The following is a 17,543-nucleotide window of genomic DNA, read 5'->3' as shown; positions in this document are numbered from 1 at the left end:
ATAGCCAAGAGGTGTACCAGCATGAAATTCTTTTTGCGAATAGCGCGATGATCTTTTGGTACTTAATACTTAAAGGTTTTGGGGTAGCCGGCTCAAAATAATAACGGACTCGCGATTCGCCAAAATGACACCGAATCTTGTAGTTGGTCTGAGCACGCAACACTTTTTACTTTTTTAATGTATAGTTAGCTATCTATGGTCACGGGGAAGTCCCCAGTCCCCACCCCACCCCACCCACTCTCTTCATGGAACCGGGCATAGAGATAGAGAAAATAATACTAAACGGGTCGCGGCGAGGCGAGGTGAATATAATATTTTTGGTCTCTAAAATACATATTAATACTGTGTTTGAGTTCATAGTGTTGCGTTGTTCTGTATCCGTATTTCATGAGCATTCTTGTTATTGTGCAGACTAGGAGTAGTGGTGAGAGTGTGATCCAATGATTAGGTACTTATTTGCGATTGTTATAAACTTACCTTACTAACTAAGTAAGTACTTACTTGTTATACATCTACTTAGTTACTAATGAGAGTTGAATATTATGGTGCATTGTCATTCGGTCATTTTATTATTATCAAATTAAGTAAGTAAGTACCTACCTTATTTATCTACAAATACCTAAATGGCTGTTGCAGATTGTGGCTAACAGTGCAGTGTTTCATATAGAAAAATATAATGTATATTTTCGGTAAATTCGTCATTGATACTTTATTTACCTAGTTATGTACAGGCTGAGGCAAAGAAACCTGACCCTCTCATGTATACAGTTCGGTCCAGGTAGCATTTTTATTCTAAGAAATGTTTCTTTGTCTCAGATTGTATTTAATAGACTGTAGACTACTGTAGGTGTAATGATTTATGAGAACAGCTGGGTGGCTTTATACTAGTTTCTATGAAGTGTATTTGTTTCTATGAAACCAGTAATGACATGGCGGCACGTCACGTCAGCATTGTATATTGCAGCCTTTGATTATATACGTTGCAGCCAATTTATACCTAAATCCTAATCACTTAATGTAGGTTCTTTCTTAGTAGTAACAGGAAGGGGCTAAACATTCCACTGATTTTAACTTTTAAGTTTTTTTAACTGTATGGTGATCAAGACTCATTAATCATGAACTCATTAGTTAATGATGGACGCCTAATTCACGTATTTAAAAGCACCAAACATTAATTGCCTTTAATATTTTGCAATATATATTATATAGATAGATAGATAAAGAAAAAAAAGGCGACGCTTAACTATAATGTGCTGAGACCTTTAGTGCCAATTTCTAAATAGTGGGTTAGAGCATAACCAGGGATTATTGCTTGACTTTTGACACATCTGTCAAGAATTTAATATGGAGATGACATATAATTGATTAACCTTTCCCTGGTTAGATAACCGTGCTTATCCGTGAGTAATTTTGTAATGTTAGCGGCACGTCAGCTGATTAGAAAACCGCCTACTGACGTTTCAAACTATTATAATCCATTCAAACTAATTAGGCTTGTAATTTCTATAGCAGGTTTTGAAAACGCAGGTAATTTTATTTTAGTTGCATTACTGTTTCGTTCCTAGATCATTCAATTATTCATGGTATAACTTGGTAGAATGTAAATGTACTTATCACAGATATTTACTCTCGTGTTAATTTTATTCCGGTATAGCTGTCGCAGGCATCTGGTTTAATCTCCTGTTTGATTGAACCGCTAGCCCGTTCATTGGATGACGCTACTCAGTTGAACGACTAAAGAACAACTCGTCAAGTGGTTGACTGTAACGTCCAACGTCTTGACTGAACGTTATTCAGCGAAGTCGTTAAATGGGATATAGTATAGCAACTTTGTAATGTCTGGTTAGGATGAACATGACCAGACAAGAGTCAACAAAAAGACTATGTTACCAAGCTCTCGTCTCACAAATTAACTAAACAATAACAATAAACGTACCTTGATATTGTTGTTCATAATTATCCAGTTTCAGCACATTTTTTTCTTTGAAACTATCCGCCGGCGGTGTAATAATAGGTGAATCCATGTTGTCACACTATTTTAACATAAATAACGCACTTTAAAGCTAATTTATTTGCAAAAAAATAACAATACAAGTGCTTTTTGTGTCAGCTGTTCGCTGTTAGACGCCATATTTGTTTTATTCACCACCTGACTGATTTTAAGTCCGCTAACTAGTGCTACTAGATGCCTGCGACATAGCTACCCTGGTGTAACGTGATGCTTGGTCGAATCCACCTAGTCGTACAAAAGGCAAATACGCTCACTGGCACAGAATCGCGGCCACATGTAAATTCTGCTATATCTTGAGTTTCAATTATTTCTTATCAATTAGGTATGCAGTGATGCAGTTTTAAAGAATAAGTAGGTATACGGCAAGAATTTGTATAGTCTATTTTATTGTTTGATGCTTTTAAGCAAATATCAATCATCATCATCATCATCTCAGCCATAGGACGTCCATTGCTGAACATAGGCCTCCCCCAATGATTTCCACCTTGTCCGATCGGAGGCGGCCCGCATCTAGTGCTTCCCCGCGGACTTGACTAGATCGTCTGTTCATCTCGCGGGGGGCCGCCCAACGCTGCGCTTGCCGGTACGTGGTCTCCACTCGAGTACTCTTCTGCTCCACCAATACAACTAGGAAAACTCTCATCAAGTCCCGGTCTTAGAATTAAACACCTAGATAGGCGTGATAAAACTTCGCAGCTCTGGGTGGATTCGATAAGCTCGAGTAACTTTTTACTCAAGAGTAAACTACTAGTTACTCGGGAGTAATTCTACCAAACCTGAAACCAAGATAAGTAGCTAATACCAAGAATAAAAATTTATACCGCCAAAATTTACGGTAAGTATAGCGCCCTTATCCGAGAGTAATTTTGTAATTTTATTCCGGTACTTATAGTTATTCTCGTTTAACGTGATGTTTGGATCCACCTAATAGGTACAACTGTGGTGCATAGAAGGAGACTCTCCAAGTGACGCATCAGCTGTTCAAAAAACACATTATACAATGTGTTGTTTTTCGAAACCGACAAACTTTTAGGGTGTATTCTACGACTGATTTCATCGAGAAAACACCCCCTTATGTGGGGTCAAATCTCAATATTCTAGAAATGGCGGCCATTTTAAAGTTTTAGTCCTAATACTCCTAATCCTTAGTTTTCATAAAAAATCATATCTCGAGATTCAAACACTTTACGGACATGAAGTAAAATGATTTTATCCGCAAAAAGTCATCTCTATCCAATAAAAATAAGCACAACTGCTAAAAAGTTGCATAAAATAAGTTACAAGCACCTAATGTAGTTTTTTTGACAAAAAACAGCAAAAAAACGTAACTTATATTATGTAACTTTTTTGCAGTTTTGCATATTTTTATTCGATAGAGATGACTTTTTGCGGATTAAAGTATTTTATTTCATGTCCGTAATTGGCAGCAGGCTGAAAGAAGTCACAAGGGACCGTAGGGCTGGCTCGTACCTCGCTCAAAGGACAAGCATCGCCATACAGTGAGGTAACGCGGCCAGCGTCTTGGGTACCCTACCCGACAGCGGCGGCGAGTTGGCCAGCATTTATTTTCTAGTTTAGTGTTTATTATTTAGTTATAGTTATAAGTTTGTAATTATTAATTAATATTATCTTGAAAGTTTAATAAAAAAGTACTCCCTTTGTCCGTAAGGCGTTTGAATCTCGAGATAATATGATTTTTTATGAAAACTAAGTATCTAAAACTTTAAAATGGCCGCCATTTCTAGAATATTGAGATTTGACCCCAAATATAGGGGTGTTTTCTCGATGAAATCACTCGTAGAATACACCCTTAAAGTTTGTCGGGTTCGAAAAACAACACATTGTACTTATAGATTTTTCGGTCTAGTCGGTGATCGATTGAGCTGTTGGGTAATGTGAATATATTTTATATTTCTTTTCTTCTATTTCAGACGATAGGCATCATGGTGCTGGTGAGCAGGACAAATGCTTTACTATCCTTTTTAGAGACAAGAGGATTATTGCACCGAATGTATGAAAAAATGCAAAATGATGACTTTGCTGGTGTGGTGATGGTGTGTTTGGATGTTCTTGAGAGCGGGGACTTCCCCATGCCTGCACTAAAAGTAACCAAATCCGAAGATACGTCGGAACAGATACGAAACGAGGGCAACCGAGCGTTTGCCGACGGAAAGTTGTCTCGTGCCTTGGCGCTCTACAACAAGGCCCTCCTGTTCGCTCCGCCACGCTCCACGGCCATGAAACTCGCCTACAGCAACCGCTCCGCACTTCTACACAAGCTAGGCTGCTACTCCGCTTGCCTGAAGGATTTGTACACATGTTTCAAGATGGGCTGCCCGGACCACATCAGGACCAAATTGGAAAAACGTTTGCATGACTGCGTCATACGTGCAGGGTCAGAAATTAATCCAATGAACCTCAGAAATATGGATCAATTTAAAGAGTTTTTTAAGATTAGCGAAGTGAATGTCGAGATTCCGTGTGCGAGTAGTGCGGTGGCGGTGAGTAGGGACAGCGCGGGGGGATGCACGGTGGTGGCGGCGCGGGGGGTGCCGGCGGGAACCGTGCTGGCCCTGGAGCGCGCCGGCGCCTGCTGGCCGGTAAGTGACGGGGACTTGTCGCCCGTGGCTTGCCACTATTGTCTCTCTGTCACACTTAACCTGCTTCCTTGCACCACATGTTGCTACGCCTTGTTCTGTAGCGAGCGGTGCCGAGAGATATGCTGGAAAGAGAGCCATAGTATTGAATGCCCCCTCATGGAAATTTTAAATCAAGAAGGTGAATTACTTTGCCTAACTACGAGGCAAGTGGTAAAAATGCGACAATCTTGTTCGACTTGGGATGACTTTATCGCAGATACGGCAGATTGGGGACTCAGAAGGATGAGTAAGAATTCAGTTAAAGATATATTTGATTCGAAGAACCGTTTCTCGCTTCTGAACTTTGATGAAGAAAAGTATTTGAGTTACGGAAAAATGTTCAATGCAGCCTTGGAAACCTCTTTAATTATTTCCGAGTTAAGAAAACTGCCTTCCTTTATGCCAAGTACAGGAAGCAAAAGAAAAATTGCAACTCAATCTTTTGCCAGAATTATGTTGATTTTACAGGTTTTTCCTAGTTATTCATGCAGATACGACGTTTCCATTCAACATGAACTAAACATAATGGGTCAAGCAAAAACTTTAAGCTTTGCATCGTTCAGTTTTATCAACAAAGTGCGGTCATCTTGCCAACCTAATGTGTTATCCATCCCACTGAATGACAACATGGCGTTAGTGGCCTGTAAACCAATCAAATCTGGAGAAGAACTACTGACATCACATATTAGATTCCAGTAAGTTTTTTTTATATCCTTCTACGGTAGTTGCAGGTTTATTTATTTATTTAATTTATTATAGATACACCGTATAGGTTTTATTGAACTATAATTATTTTATCTATTTTAAAGAAATTGTAGGTATAAAAGTAAATGCACTATTCTAAGACCGTGCCACCATGACAGCCACGACCTCACCCTATATGTACTTACCGTTGTTTGTATGTACCTACACATTTCGTTATTTTCACACCTAGTTAAGTACCTTCTTTTTGTTTTTCAGAAACAATTTATATCATGATAATATAAAAAAACACCATCAAACCACGTTCCAGTTGCTCAATGCTCTGTGTGCTTGTGAGACCAGTGAAGACAACTCGTCATGGAGTCAAGAACAATTATTGTTTTTGAAGAAACCTCGGTTTTCTTACGTCAATAATATACACATGGCAGGCTTTAAGAAAATATGTAAGGCTCTAACCGTACTTGGCGACAGACCGGCTTCACCGGAGTATCAAAACGTTTTAAGCGATTTAATTAGACTCATCCATTATATTCAAGTATTTTTGACCAACAATCAAACCGTGTAAATCGCATACCTATATATCTAGGTACAAGTTTATTCATTAAACCAAGGGACCAAACTGTGAAATTAATACTTTTTATATTACTATGTAGTTAGGTAAAATTATAATTTTAACATAACATAATAAGTACATAGGTATAATTTATTTTGTTATTATTCTATCATCATGTTTTAGTAACAATGAATACATATTATAATATGTTTAACCAAAGTAAGAACAATACATGTTTGTGACTTGGCAATGTTTCTGACCATTTTAGTGACTACATATTTACAAGAAATAAAATAAAAAAAAATAATTTATCAAGTTGACCTCATACAAAACTCTTTTTTGTTTGAAAAAAATATAAGTATTCATAATTAGCTAGTTAAGTACCTTGCAAATGCTATTTAGAGTTTAAGATTTTATACCTAATAATAATTATCTTATAGGTAAGTACTTATTTTTTGTGTTGACTCCCTGTAAGTATGGTCACTCTGAGGGGTAAGATTTATATGTCCCAGATTGTACGTATGTATACTTACAACAATAAAGAAATACCTACTTCATAAAAATTAATGTATTTTTTCATTTCCTATGCCGGAAGGTAGGTAGACTATGTAATCAAATCAAGACTTTCTAGAAGTTCATGAAAAAAGTTACTTTTTCACAGTTTTGATGGAGTTATTTTTCGCGAATTTTCCAAAGTTCACAATAACCCCCTGTGTACCCTGCTTCGATTTAAACAGGGTTTAAAATTCAAATATATCTTACCTACATATTGTATAAGTAACTAGGTAGGTAAGTATATATGTATAAGGTAAATGTGTTATAAAAAAATCAGCCATCATCAGCCCGTTATCGATTATTTTTATTTATCTTCCACTGCCGGACATAGGCCTCTCCCAAGGAGCGCCACAACACTATCCTTGGCCTTTCTCATCCAGCCACTCCGTTTCCAAGTGGTCATGGGTCATCATCCCTATCTCAGCCATAGGACATTAAGGGCCTTGCCACAGCACAGTTAATGCCTAGCATAGGCCTCCCCTATAATATCTAATATAGACGGCCCGCATCCAACGCTTCCCCGCGGACTTGACTAATACAGTATACCTACTTTTTCAAATAAGTATTTAGGTTCCTAAGTCTAAACCTAGTTTAAGTATTAACGTTATGTAGAATCAGCTATAATAATCTCGAAGGAATCGTGAAAAGAAAACCTAAAAAACAAATTGCCGTTCAGAATTCAGAAAATCCGCGTACCAGTGAGTCTTCTTCTTCTTTAATCCCGCTACTCCTCCGAGGAGTCTGGGGCTGACACCAGGCGCTTCCATCCTTCTCTGTCGTAGGCCAGCAAGTTGAGCTCTGGCCACGACTTCCCTTTCTCTTGGGCCTCGCAGAGTATGGACCGCTTCCAGGTATGAGCTGGTCGACCGGGTCGCCTTGAACCGCCCTGGGGTTTCCATTGTAGGGCCACTTTCGGGATATGATCATCAGGTCTTCGCAGAGTGAGTGCCACAAACTTATTTTTTTTCCGCCAGGAAGTAACGTAAATATCTAATAAGTACCTACCTAGTACACTATACATACTAGTAGTAACCAGTAGGTTGTAGTAAGTAAGTACTTATATAGATTGATGATCGAAGACACAGTGACTCATCATAGTTATAAGTACTAAAGTTTTCCCGTGGGAATTCTTGCGATAAAAAGTGGCCTATGTGTTAATCCAGGGTGCAGAGTGCAGGCTAACACCATACCAAATTTCATTATAATCGGTTGAGCCGTTTTGACGAGAAGAAGTAACAAACATCTACTTAACTACTTTTTGCCTTTATAATATTATACTTAGTAGCATATAATATGTACCTAGGTACTTATAGTTAAACAAAGAACTTATTGTTAAGTAGGTACATGTCAGCGCCGAGATTCGAACCCGCATGTCTGGCGCGGGCGCTTACCCGACTGAGCTACTACCGCTCGATTTTGAGCTCACTTCAATGTAGGTACTTAAAGAAATCCAAAGTAAGTACTTATGAAGTTACCGACCGGCTGTTATTCCATTGTGATATCATCGCAAATAGCGGCCTTGACAGATACAGATACCTACTACCACTACCACACATGTATTACTTGACTACTGTCACAAACTAAGGATAAACTGAACCAGCCTTTATTTTTTTGAGTAGAGAGTATGTTTTGCTGTGTAGAGTTACTGGCTCGATAGTAGTATAGGTACGAAATTAGTAGTATATCTGGTTGTTTATACATGTTTAAGTCGATTTTAGTGTTGGTAATACATCGATAGTTTTACTATCGATATTTAACATGGACACCGACTACTTTTTATTTTACAGCACCGGAGGTATACATATAGGTTTTGCTGTATTTATTAAATTAAGTACTGCATCGATCCAATTAACTATGTACGTAACACTTACCTACATAACTATCATCAGATCGTTATTATCACTTTATAGAGTACTTACGATTTTAATAGCACTTCGGAGGCTGTTTAATTCCGTCATACTCGAAGGCACAAGCCCGGAGGCATGGAGCAGAAGTGTAGTGACTTTGTTCTTCAAGAAAGGCAACAAAGCCCTATTGAAGAATTATAGACCCATTGCACTTCTGAGCCATGTGTACAAGCTGTTTTCGAGAGTTATTACGAATCGTCTCGAGCAAAGACTCGACGACTTCCAGCCACCCGAACAAGCCGGGTTCCGAAAAGGCTATAGTACCATAGATCACATACACACGCTTCGGCAGGTTATACAGAAGACCGAGGAGTATAATCTACCTTTATGTCTAGCGTTTGTGGACTATGAGAAAGCCTTTGATTCTATTGAGCTCTGGGCGATGCTTCAATCCCTTCAGCGGTGCCATATAGACTATCGCTATATCGAGGTGTTGAGATGTATGTACAATGCTGCCACAATGTCAGTTCGATTACACGAACATAGCACAAAACCGATCCAGTTGCAAAGGGGCGTGAGACAGGGAGATGTTATTTCTCCGAAACTGTTCACCTGTGCACTGGAAGATGTTTTTAAGCTTGTAGAGTGGAAAAGACTGGGCATTAACGTCAATGGCGAATATATCTCTCATCTACGATTTGCTGATGACATAGTTATTATGGCGGAAACGCTGGAGGAGTTAGGCGAAATGCTCACAGACCTCAATGATGCCTCTAAACAAGTTGGGCTGAAAATGAACATGGACAAGACAAAGGTCATGTCGAACGAACATGTTTCATCATCGCCCGTAACTGTAGGAGGTGTCACCATCGAAGTTGTTGATCAGTATCCCTACCTAGGACAAGTGATCCGATTAGGAAAATCCAACTTCGATAAAGAGGTAGCTCGTAGAATCCAACTCGGATGGGCAGCGTTCGGGAAATTACGACACATCTTCACTGAAAACATACCTCAGTGTCTGAAAACAAAAGTTTTCAATCAGTGCGTGTTGCCAGTGATGACTTACGGAGCCGAGACGTGGTGCTTCACCAAAGGGCTTATCCACAAGCTCAGAGTTGCTCAGCGTGCTATGGAAAGGGCTATGTTAGGCGTGTCCCTGCGAGATAGGATTCGTAATGAAGAAATCCGCAGGAGAACTAAAGTTACCGACATAGCCAAAAGGATTAGCACGCTGAAGTGGCAATGGGCTGGCCACGTAGCCCGCAGAGCCGACGACCGCTGGAGTAGAAAGGTTCTGGAGTGGAGACCCCGTGTCGGCAAACGGCGTGTCGGTCGCCCCCCAACCCGTTGGTCTGATGATCTGCGGAAGGTAGCGGGAAGCCGCTGGATGCAGATGGCGGGTGACCGTTTGGGGTGGCGATCGTTAGGAGAGGCCTATGTCCAACAGTGGACTACGGAAGGCTGAGAGAGAGAGAGTACTTACATATCATGAAGCAAAGTCGCTGGCCAAGTCTTCTGTCTGTATTTATGTAAGTAGTTATGTGAACTTATGTGAGTATGCTTAGATACCTATTTTAAACTACACAGCTGACTTTCTGACAGCCCATAATGAAAAAAAAAACGCAAGTAAGTACGTATATGTCGGTAGTAGTCAATAAAAAAAATGCAGTGGCCAATGTATGAAGCAGTCACTGGCGCCAAGTGGTTCTATTTTTCTAAGAATGCTTCCCATTGGCGACGCTAGCTAGCCCTAGTTGTTACTAGACTGTTGTCTTAAATGATCGATTACTGTACAATCATTGTGCGTACGGTCGCCTGCTCCTAAAAGTATACAGACGGAGTTTTTAAAATGGCGATCCCTATATGAAGAATGATGGGACCAGCTACCAGCTACATCTGTTATAAATCCGGGGACGTGTTGTGTGTGATGTGTGTAGTAGTAGCAGTGGTGTTTATGTGGATGTGATTGAGCAGCATGTGAGCTTGAGATCGCTATTTTAAAAACTCCGCCTATATACTTTTAGGCGCAGGCGATCGTACATATCGATAGATTGACAATCGATATCGGAGGCACAACACTACAGTTAATTCTAGTTCACCCACACAGACGCATAGCCGGCCGGCTTCGAGCAAGAATATTCTGTCGCAGCCGCGCAGCCGAACGGTCGTCGAAGTGTTGAAATTCAGTTATTGGATAAAAATGTGAGTACCTTATTGAAGTTCTTTTTTCTCAATGTAAGCGTACCTTACCTGTAACAAGCCTGTAACACGGATGCAATAATCAATTAAAGTATGAAATATTTACTGCATCCATGTAGCCGAAAATCAAGTCAAAGTAGTTAATCCAATGGAATGTGTGTTTTTAGTGCCGGCCGGCACATAGACGTGTCTGTGTGAACTCGCACCTACCTACATAAGAATAATATTTACTTATTTGTATGAATTTCATTATCATGTTCTCGATTGATCCTGTTACTGTTGCCATGAAATGAATAAGTATTTAGACAGTAGACACTAGACAGGTGTTGAATAAAATATGACTAGACACGATTGTTATATTTTATTTAACACCCTTGCCGACTCAGGGCTTAATTCACAAAGTGTTATTTTACGGTAAGCCGCCGGTAAGCGTCAATCTATCGGTATCGTACCTAGGTACAGTAAAGGGCAGAAAGACCCCTCTCAGAAACATTGCTACTATGAGAGGGGGGTCAGGTCTCCTCTGCACCTGACCGTATGTGTCGGACAATCGGATTTTCATAAAATATACCCATTAAAACGGCGCGGCGTCGACAATGCCGATGAAGTGCAATGGACGCAGTTGTGTGAATTTATATAAGTACCTACCTACTAAGAATTTTGAATGCGATGCGTCCGTTGCGTACGATGTCGAAAGGTGACGCTTTCCCTTGTGGAGACACGTTGAAAGCAATAAAATAGTTATGTTTGTTTGTTTTGTTCCGGTGACAGCGAACTAAATTGATCCATATCTCATTACTTACTAATATACAAATATTTTAAAACATTAGATGGGTTTATTAACACCGCAAGAGCGAAATAACAATACGAGCAAACTTAAAATCTTAAAGAATTAAGAAATATTAGAGATTTATTTGAGCTGTCACCGGAACAGATAAGTTTGTGGCACTACCTATATATTAGAATGGAACGCACCCTTTGTCAAGTAATCTATGTCTATGGTTAGTTCCTGCTAGAAACCACATCAAGCCACATAGATAGGCTATCGTAGATTATTTTCTCTATGGATAGGCTCTCTAATCTGTGCTAGAAGCGCCATCTTTTCCTGTTCTAGAAAACCGTCCGCTCCTCCGCTCCATCTTCACGTGTCTCATGGTTTCTAATAAACTGTTACTTAAACGTGCTTAATAAACCTAAATAGCAGTATTTCCATAAGTCGTATTAACGACCTTTACTGATAAATTTCAGCTGCTCACAATGCCGGTGGTAAAGTTCTACTACTTCCCGATCAAGGCTCTGGGCGAGGGGCCCCGGCTGCTGCTGGCCTACGGGGGACAGGAGTTCCAGGACATCCGCGTCGACAAGGAGAGCTGGCCCGAGTTCAAGCCCAGTAAGTGTATTCATCAACTAGGTGAAATCAAAGTCCCTAAGTACGGTCGCCTGCGCCTAAAAGTATACAGGCGGAGTTTTTAAAATTGTACATACAAATAGATTAAAAAAAACATCTTGGTACAGACTGCATAGGCAATAGGCACGCTTGGTACGGGCTTTGCATTTTACGAAAGATAAAGCAGTTTTGGTCTTCTTCTGCCTGCATAGTAACACGATCTGTCAAAAGTTTCATGATAGTTTCCGCTAGAGGCGTCACTTTGTATGCGTGAAAACGTAAACGTTTATAGTTTCCAACCAACTATCAACCCTGTACTAGACGTACTTACTGTACTAGATGTGCTATACCTATACTAGACGTACTGTACTAGACCCTAGGTCCCTCCATGTTACGCCACGTCCTACGGTCCCGTGCCACACACATCCAGTGTGGTCCAGTTACCTTTTTTATGTCGTTGGACCAACGGAAACGGGTTGGTTGCCCTTCTCTTTGGCCTAAGAATAAACTAAAGAATATAAAGAAAAATAAAGAATATAAGATTAGAATAGGCTTCAGTTGACGCTAGATGTGACTTGTGACCAATAAGATGGCATGACGGCATGACACAAATGGAGAATGCGATTTTTTGTATGGAAGGTGTACCTAACTACCCAAGCTGCGTACAGACAGATTTGAGATATACATATATATCTAAGTAAAGTAGATTAGGTATACGATGTTGCAAAAGTTGTGCAATAAGCCGAGAGGGGGTGACTCAGACTTCTGACCAAAAAATTCTGTGCAGCAACAAAAATGGTTTTCGCTAATTTACACCTAATTAGATGACAATAAGGAGGCAAGGCGCGCGAGATGATATAAGTAGGATAAAGTTTTATCAGTGTTGAAAAAAATTCAATTTAAGTTAAGTACGTGAACCGAGCTGAGATAGAATAAGTACCTACCTACTGTATTGCATCATATTTATTACTCACAGTTACACATAGAAACGGTTTACTGTTAGTCTTATCATTTCTTTGAAATATTATCATTATCAGCCCAACCCAACAAGAGTCTTCAGTTCAGATAGTAATTTAACTTAAGGTTGTAAAAGATAAACAATAAGCTTCAAGATAATTCATTTTCGAATCAACTGGTTCCTTTATACTACATAAGGTATTCAGTTTTAGAGTTATCTCCCTAGGAATTTTAAAAATATATGTAAATAGTTACTGATATACTTAAGTACATAGGACTAGGTCTAAACCCTTCCTTCATTGGAAGGAGACCCGTGCCCCAGCATGATGATAGGTCGTGATGATATAGGTACTTAAGTACAATTTCCTAATTTCCTTTCCTTCCTTATCTAGCCACTTCTAATGTCAACGTTCGATGAAGTACAAATCTCAAGATGCAACTCCATCAGAGAGCTTGCAGAATGCTACCTACAGTAGTTCAGTATATACATATTGGATCCGATGACCTTACAATGATAAAATTTCACCCTGTATCACCTGACTTGTGCATACCCACAACACAACTCTTTCTACCGCGGGTAGGGAAGGGGAGGGGTGACATTAGGTGACCTTGCTACAATAGCTATTAAAGTAATGAATATCAAACAACTCTGCAAACAACCGATGCCGATGGTCGTCATGTCGTACCATCAATCGATAAAGTGTTTTACTTAGGTAGGTAGGTAATTTACATTAAATTTACTTAGGTACCTATTATAAGTAGGTAGGTGCTTATACAATTTTATGTATTGTTATTTATAAAAATAGTTGCATCGAGATTATCGAGAAGCAATCAAGTCAAATCAAGTAGGCATAGGTATCACTTTTTATACGTTTCGTAAATATTCCAAGTCCAAGGTCGTATAACTAGCTAACAAAAAGTTGTTGCTAATAACAAGTCATATATTTACTTACTTATAAATGTCATTTCGGATGTGTAGGTACCTACGAACAGAAACCTGATTCTCCTTAGAGAGGCATTGCTACTAAAAGGGGGTGAGGTTTCTTTGCTGCCACTGCCACTGTACCTTTAGGTACTTCTTTCTTCTTCTTGGCATGGTATCCTATGTCCCCCTAGTGGGCAGAGGGCAGACACAACAGTTTTCCACCCCAGTCTATCTTTCACCTTTAGGTACACCTTAAAGCCTAGCACGGGGCCCAAGACGCGCACGCCAAGACGTGACAAAAGTTTACATCGCGAGTCTTCGAGAGCGAAATGCGACGGAAAGTGAAAACTGTCACGTCTTGCGCCCCGCGCTGGGCCTTCCGTATAAAGGTCTTCGCACATAATAACAACTCAGTGACTCGACTCTATGCTAGACATTGATATTCAAGCCCTGTGTCATATGTTCAAGGTTTAATTTCAAAAAATGATTAAGTATAAAGTAGTGTACAACATACCATTACCTACGCATCGTACACTAAATGTCTAGAAAAACTAAAGGAGAGTGAGTAGAGTTGCTGCCGCGTTGGCGTGGAGTTGTTATAATGTGCGGGGACCTTACATGTAAGTAATGCCAACTCCGTTCCTCCCCAGAGACCAAGTACGGTCAGATGCCGATCCTCGAGATCGACGGCAAGCAGTACGCCCAGAGCGCCGCCATCTGCCGCTACCTGGCGTCCCGGTACGGCCTCACCGGCGCTGATGCGGAGCAGAACTTCGAGATTGACGAAGCTGTCGACTTCTTCAACGACATCCGCGCCAGTGAGTACCATTTTATCATAGAAAGAAAGAAAGACAAACGTTTATTCAGTGCACTGCACACACACCAAATACAAATAGAAAATGATATAATAGAATACACAAAAAACTGAAAACAAGGTACTATTAAGTATAAAAAACTGATAAGTAGATAGACTAACTTTTGCCCTCGAGCTTCCCTTAAGAGGTTTTCTAGTGGGAAATCCGGGTAAAGAGTAGCCTATGTGTTAATCCAGGGTGTCAGCTAACTCCATACCAAATTTCATTAAAATCGGTTCAGCCGTTTTGACGTGAAGAAGTAACAAACAAACACACACTCACAAACTTTATAATATGTATTAGTAAGATACAATAGCTTTTGCCTTCTTTTTAAAAAAAAGTAGCCTACTTGGTAGTCCGGAGAATCAGCTTACTAAATGGAAAATTTCATAGAAAATTGGTTCACCCGATTTCCTGATTCTATCGCCCATTGTTGGGTATAGGCCTCCTTTTGTTTACGCCATCATTATCGCTTCTGCGCGATAACAATGCTTTGCAGAAATAGTATAATGCGTGTGTGTTATATCAACATTCTCATTATAACTCGTTCGAATTAACTGTGCACCAGGCCAGCAAGAGCCAGGGGTCACGCCGGGTACGCCAAAGCTAGTAAATATGACCTTTGGTTTTTGTCAGTGAGGTGCACAGTTAATTCGCACGAGTAGTACACGTCATCATCAGCAAATACCATCTTCCGACATTTCCTCTGTCCCTCTCTACTGTTGTTCTGCACTATAACCTTTCTCTCTCCAACCCCTTCCGACATTGCCTCTCGCTCTGTACTATTGCTCTGTGCTATAACCTCTCCCTCTCCAACCCTCAGAGGCCGCCCAGGTCCACTACGAAGAAGACGAGAAGGTGAAGGAGAAGCGCCACGAGACCTACAGCCAGACCGTGTACCCGGACCTGCTGGGGAAGCTCCACGACATAGTGCAGAGGAACAACGGCCACCTGGCGGCCAACAAGGTGAGGTTTCAGGGAATTTATAAGTAATTAAAACAGAAAAGGTCCCGGTTTCATCCCGGTTTAGATCCCCGGCCGATGCAGATATTTGTTTAACAAAAGAGATTTGCACTCTGAACCCGTAGCATAAATTTCCATCGTGAATCGTGATCGTTTTGTATGAAAATATGAACAACGCCCCAGGCAGTCGGTAGCAGAACTAAAATTTTCATATTATGAATTTTACTTCACGTTCACGATGAAAATTTATGCTACGGGCTCAGGTTTTGGGTGTTAATGCTAGTATGTATCTGTGTAGTTATATCATATTAAAGTGTCCACTAGCTTGTGATCGGATAGCCGTATGTGAGATGTCCCTACATGTTTATATTTATGTGATGTCCTCTTCGTCGTATCCGACATCAGCGACTCTTTGCTACTCTCTTGTACTCTGAATAGTAACTGGCGAATCCGATTATGTCTTGTAACACCATGTAAATGCAGAGCTCTCCATCATAATAAATAATACGTGTACTACTCGAAGGTTTTAGGGTGTGCAACGTAGCCTTAGCAAGATATCTAGTTGATATTTCCATGAATAATGTATCTGAAGTTACAATCGGTTGCATCCTTGATGATATGATTCACCGATGTACACGATAAGAGATAAAAGCTAATCAGCAGAATCGAATGCTCAACTTTAAACAATCTCCGCTTTAAAATGGTTAATTTTAATGACCTTTTCAGTGGAATCAGAGAGGTCCACCATTCAAAGATCCCTACAATCGTCATCTGTACCTGCTTATCCCTAAACCAATTTCAATTTATATTTTCAGCTGACCTGGGCTGACTTCTACTTCGCGGGCGTGTACGACTACATGAAGGTCATGCTGAGGAGGCCTGATCTTGACCAGCAGTACCCTGGGTTCGCGAAGGTTTACGAAACCGTCTACAGCCTGCCCAAGGTCAAGGCATTCGCTGACGCCGCACCCAAAACTGACTTCTGAAAAGCGAAATTGCTATTGTAATCTGATTGGCTGTTATAAGAGTGTATATGTATACTCGAAATGTCGTGTTTGAAATTGTGTATTTTAATACGATTTTAAAAGTGTTGCATATAATATCTAATATTTAGGTTTTGTATTGTATGTTAAATGTGTATTTCGTGTATTTTAAATGTGAAAATAAACATAAAAGGATTTCCGTAAAAGTACTTATATTTTTACTTACTTTGGGCATATTATTTATTCATTTCTATCAAATATTTTCCATACAAAAGACGTAAATTTTGTTAAAATGAATTCATCTTGCAAAATTGATTGCTAAAACAGCAAGATTACAGTTGTTATCGTTCACATCACTCCTTTTGTGCATTCCCATCACTTCTTTGGTGATAATGATAACTGATAAAAAACCGGCCAAGTGCGAGTCGGACTCGCGCACAAAGGGTTCCGTAGCAGCAAAATTACAGTTAAATCAACCTATCTCAAAAACTATAAGAGATACTTTGATCAAACCAAAAATCGTTGAAAGAGTTAATTAGCATGCATCACCTCTATTTTTTTTAGAATTTTATACCCCGTAGTTATAAAAATAGAGGGGGGGGGACATACTTTTTACGACTTTGAGAGCTGATATCTCAAAAACCGTTCACTTTAAGAAAAATGTTTTTTAGAAAACTTTATATCATTTTAAAAGACCTTTCCATTGATACCCCACACGGGTATGTACATCGAAAAAAAAAATTTCATCCCTCAGTTACATGTATGGGGGGCCCCACCCCCAATTCTTTTTTTTACTATTTAGTGTCATATTTTTGTAGCGGTTCATACAACACATATTCCCATCAAATTTCATCACTGTAGTACTTATAGTTTCCGAGTAAATCGGCTGTGACAGACGGACAGACGGACAGACGGACAGACGGACATGACGAAACTATAAGGGTTCCGTTTTTGCCATTTTGGCTACG

The 17,543-nt window shown here is 39.9% G+C and overlaps 2 protein-coding genes across 4 annotated transcripts; both read left to right on the top strand.

Annotated features, from left to right (window-relative positions):
- Positions 1-192: 192 nt before the first annotated feature.
- Positions 193-6,472, top strand: LOC105391653 (SET and MYND domain-containing protein 4). Of its 3 annotated transcripts, none has more exons than XM_038116928.2 (3): positions 193-302; positions 3,943-5,345; positions 5,611-6,472. In XM_038116928.2, the coding sequence occupies exons 1-3, from the start codon at positions 246-248 to the stop codon at positions 5,915-5,917; spliced, it is 1,767 nt and encodes a 588-aa protein (XP_037972856.2). In that variant the 5' UTR covers positions 193-245; the 3' UTR covers positions 5,918-6,472. The 3 variants fall into 3 exon arrangements, with proteins under 3 accessions (XP_037972856.2, XP_037972859.2, XP_037972857.2); XM_038116931.2 differs by lacking the exon at positions 193-302 and adding an exon at positions 309-448; XM_038116929.2 differs by lacking the exon at positions 193-302 and adding an exon at positions 314-584.
- A 3,986-nt stretch (positions 6,473-10,458) lies between these two features.
- On the top strand, positions 10,459-16,761 carry LOC105391652 (glutathione S-transferase 2-like). Its single transcript, NM_001309076.1, is given in 5 exon segments — positions 10,459-10,509; positions 11,755-11,896; positions 14,426-14,593; positions 15,453-15,595; positions 16,408-16,761. Coding segments are annotated over 4 exon segments (615 nt in total). The 5' UTR covers positions 10,459-10,509; positions 11,755-11,763; the 3' UTR covers positions 16,579-16,761.
- The last annotated feature ends 782 nt before the right edge of the window (positions 16,762-17,543 follow it).

Source organism: Plutella xylostella, chromosome 3 (assembly GCF_932276165.1).
Source record: "Plutella xylostella chromosome 3, ilPluXylo3.1, whole genome shotgun sequence".
Classification (NCBI taxonomy): domain Eukaryota; kingdom Metazoa; phylum Arthropoda; class Insecta; order Lepidoptera; family Plutellidae; genus Plutella; species Plutella xylostella.
This window is presented reverse-complemented; position numbering and strand designations above follow the sequence as displayed.

What these genes read in the sequence shown, in the direction of transcription:
- LOC105391653 (XM_038116928.2), top strand. Translation starts at nt 246, where the DNA reads ATGGAACCGGGCATAGAGATAGAGAAAATAATACTAAACGGGTCGCGG. An exon ending in ACGGGTCGCGGCGAGGCGAG is followed by an intron (nt 303 to 3,942) that starts GTGAATATAATA and finishes CTTCTATTTCAG; the next exon opens with ACGATAGGCATCATGGTGCT. An exon ending in ACATCACATATTAGATTCCA is followed by an intron (nt 5,346 to 5,610) that starts GTAAGTTTTTTT and finishes TTTGTTTTTCAG; the next exon opens with AAACAATTTATATCATGATA.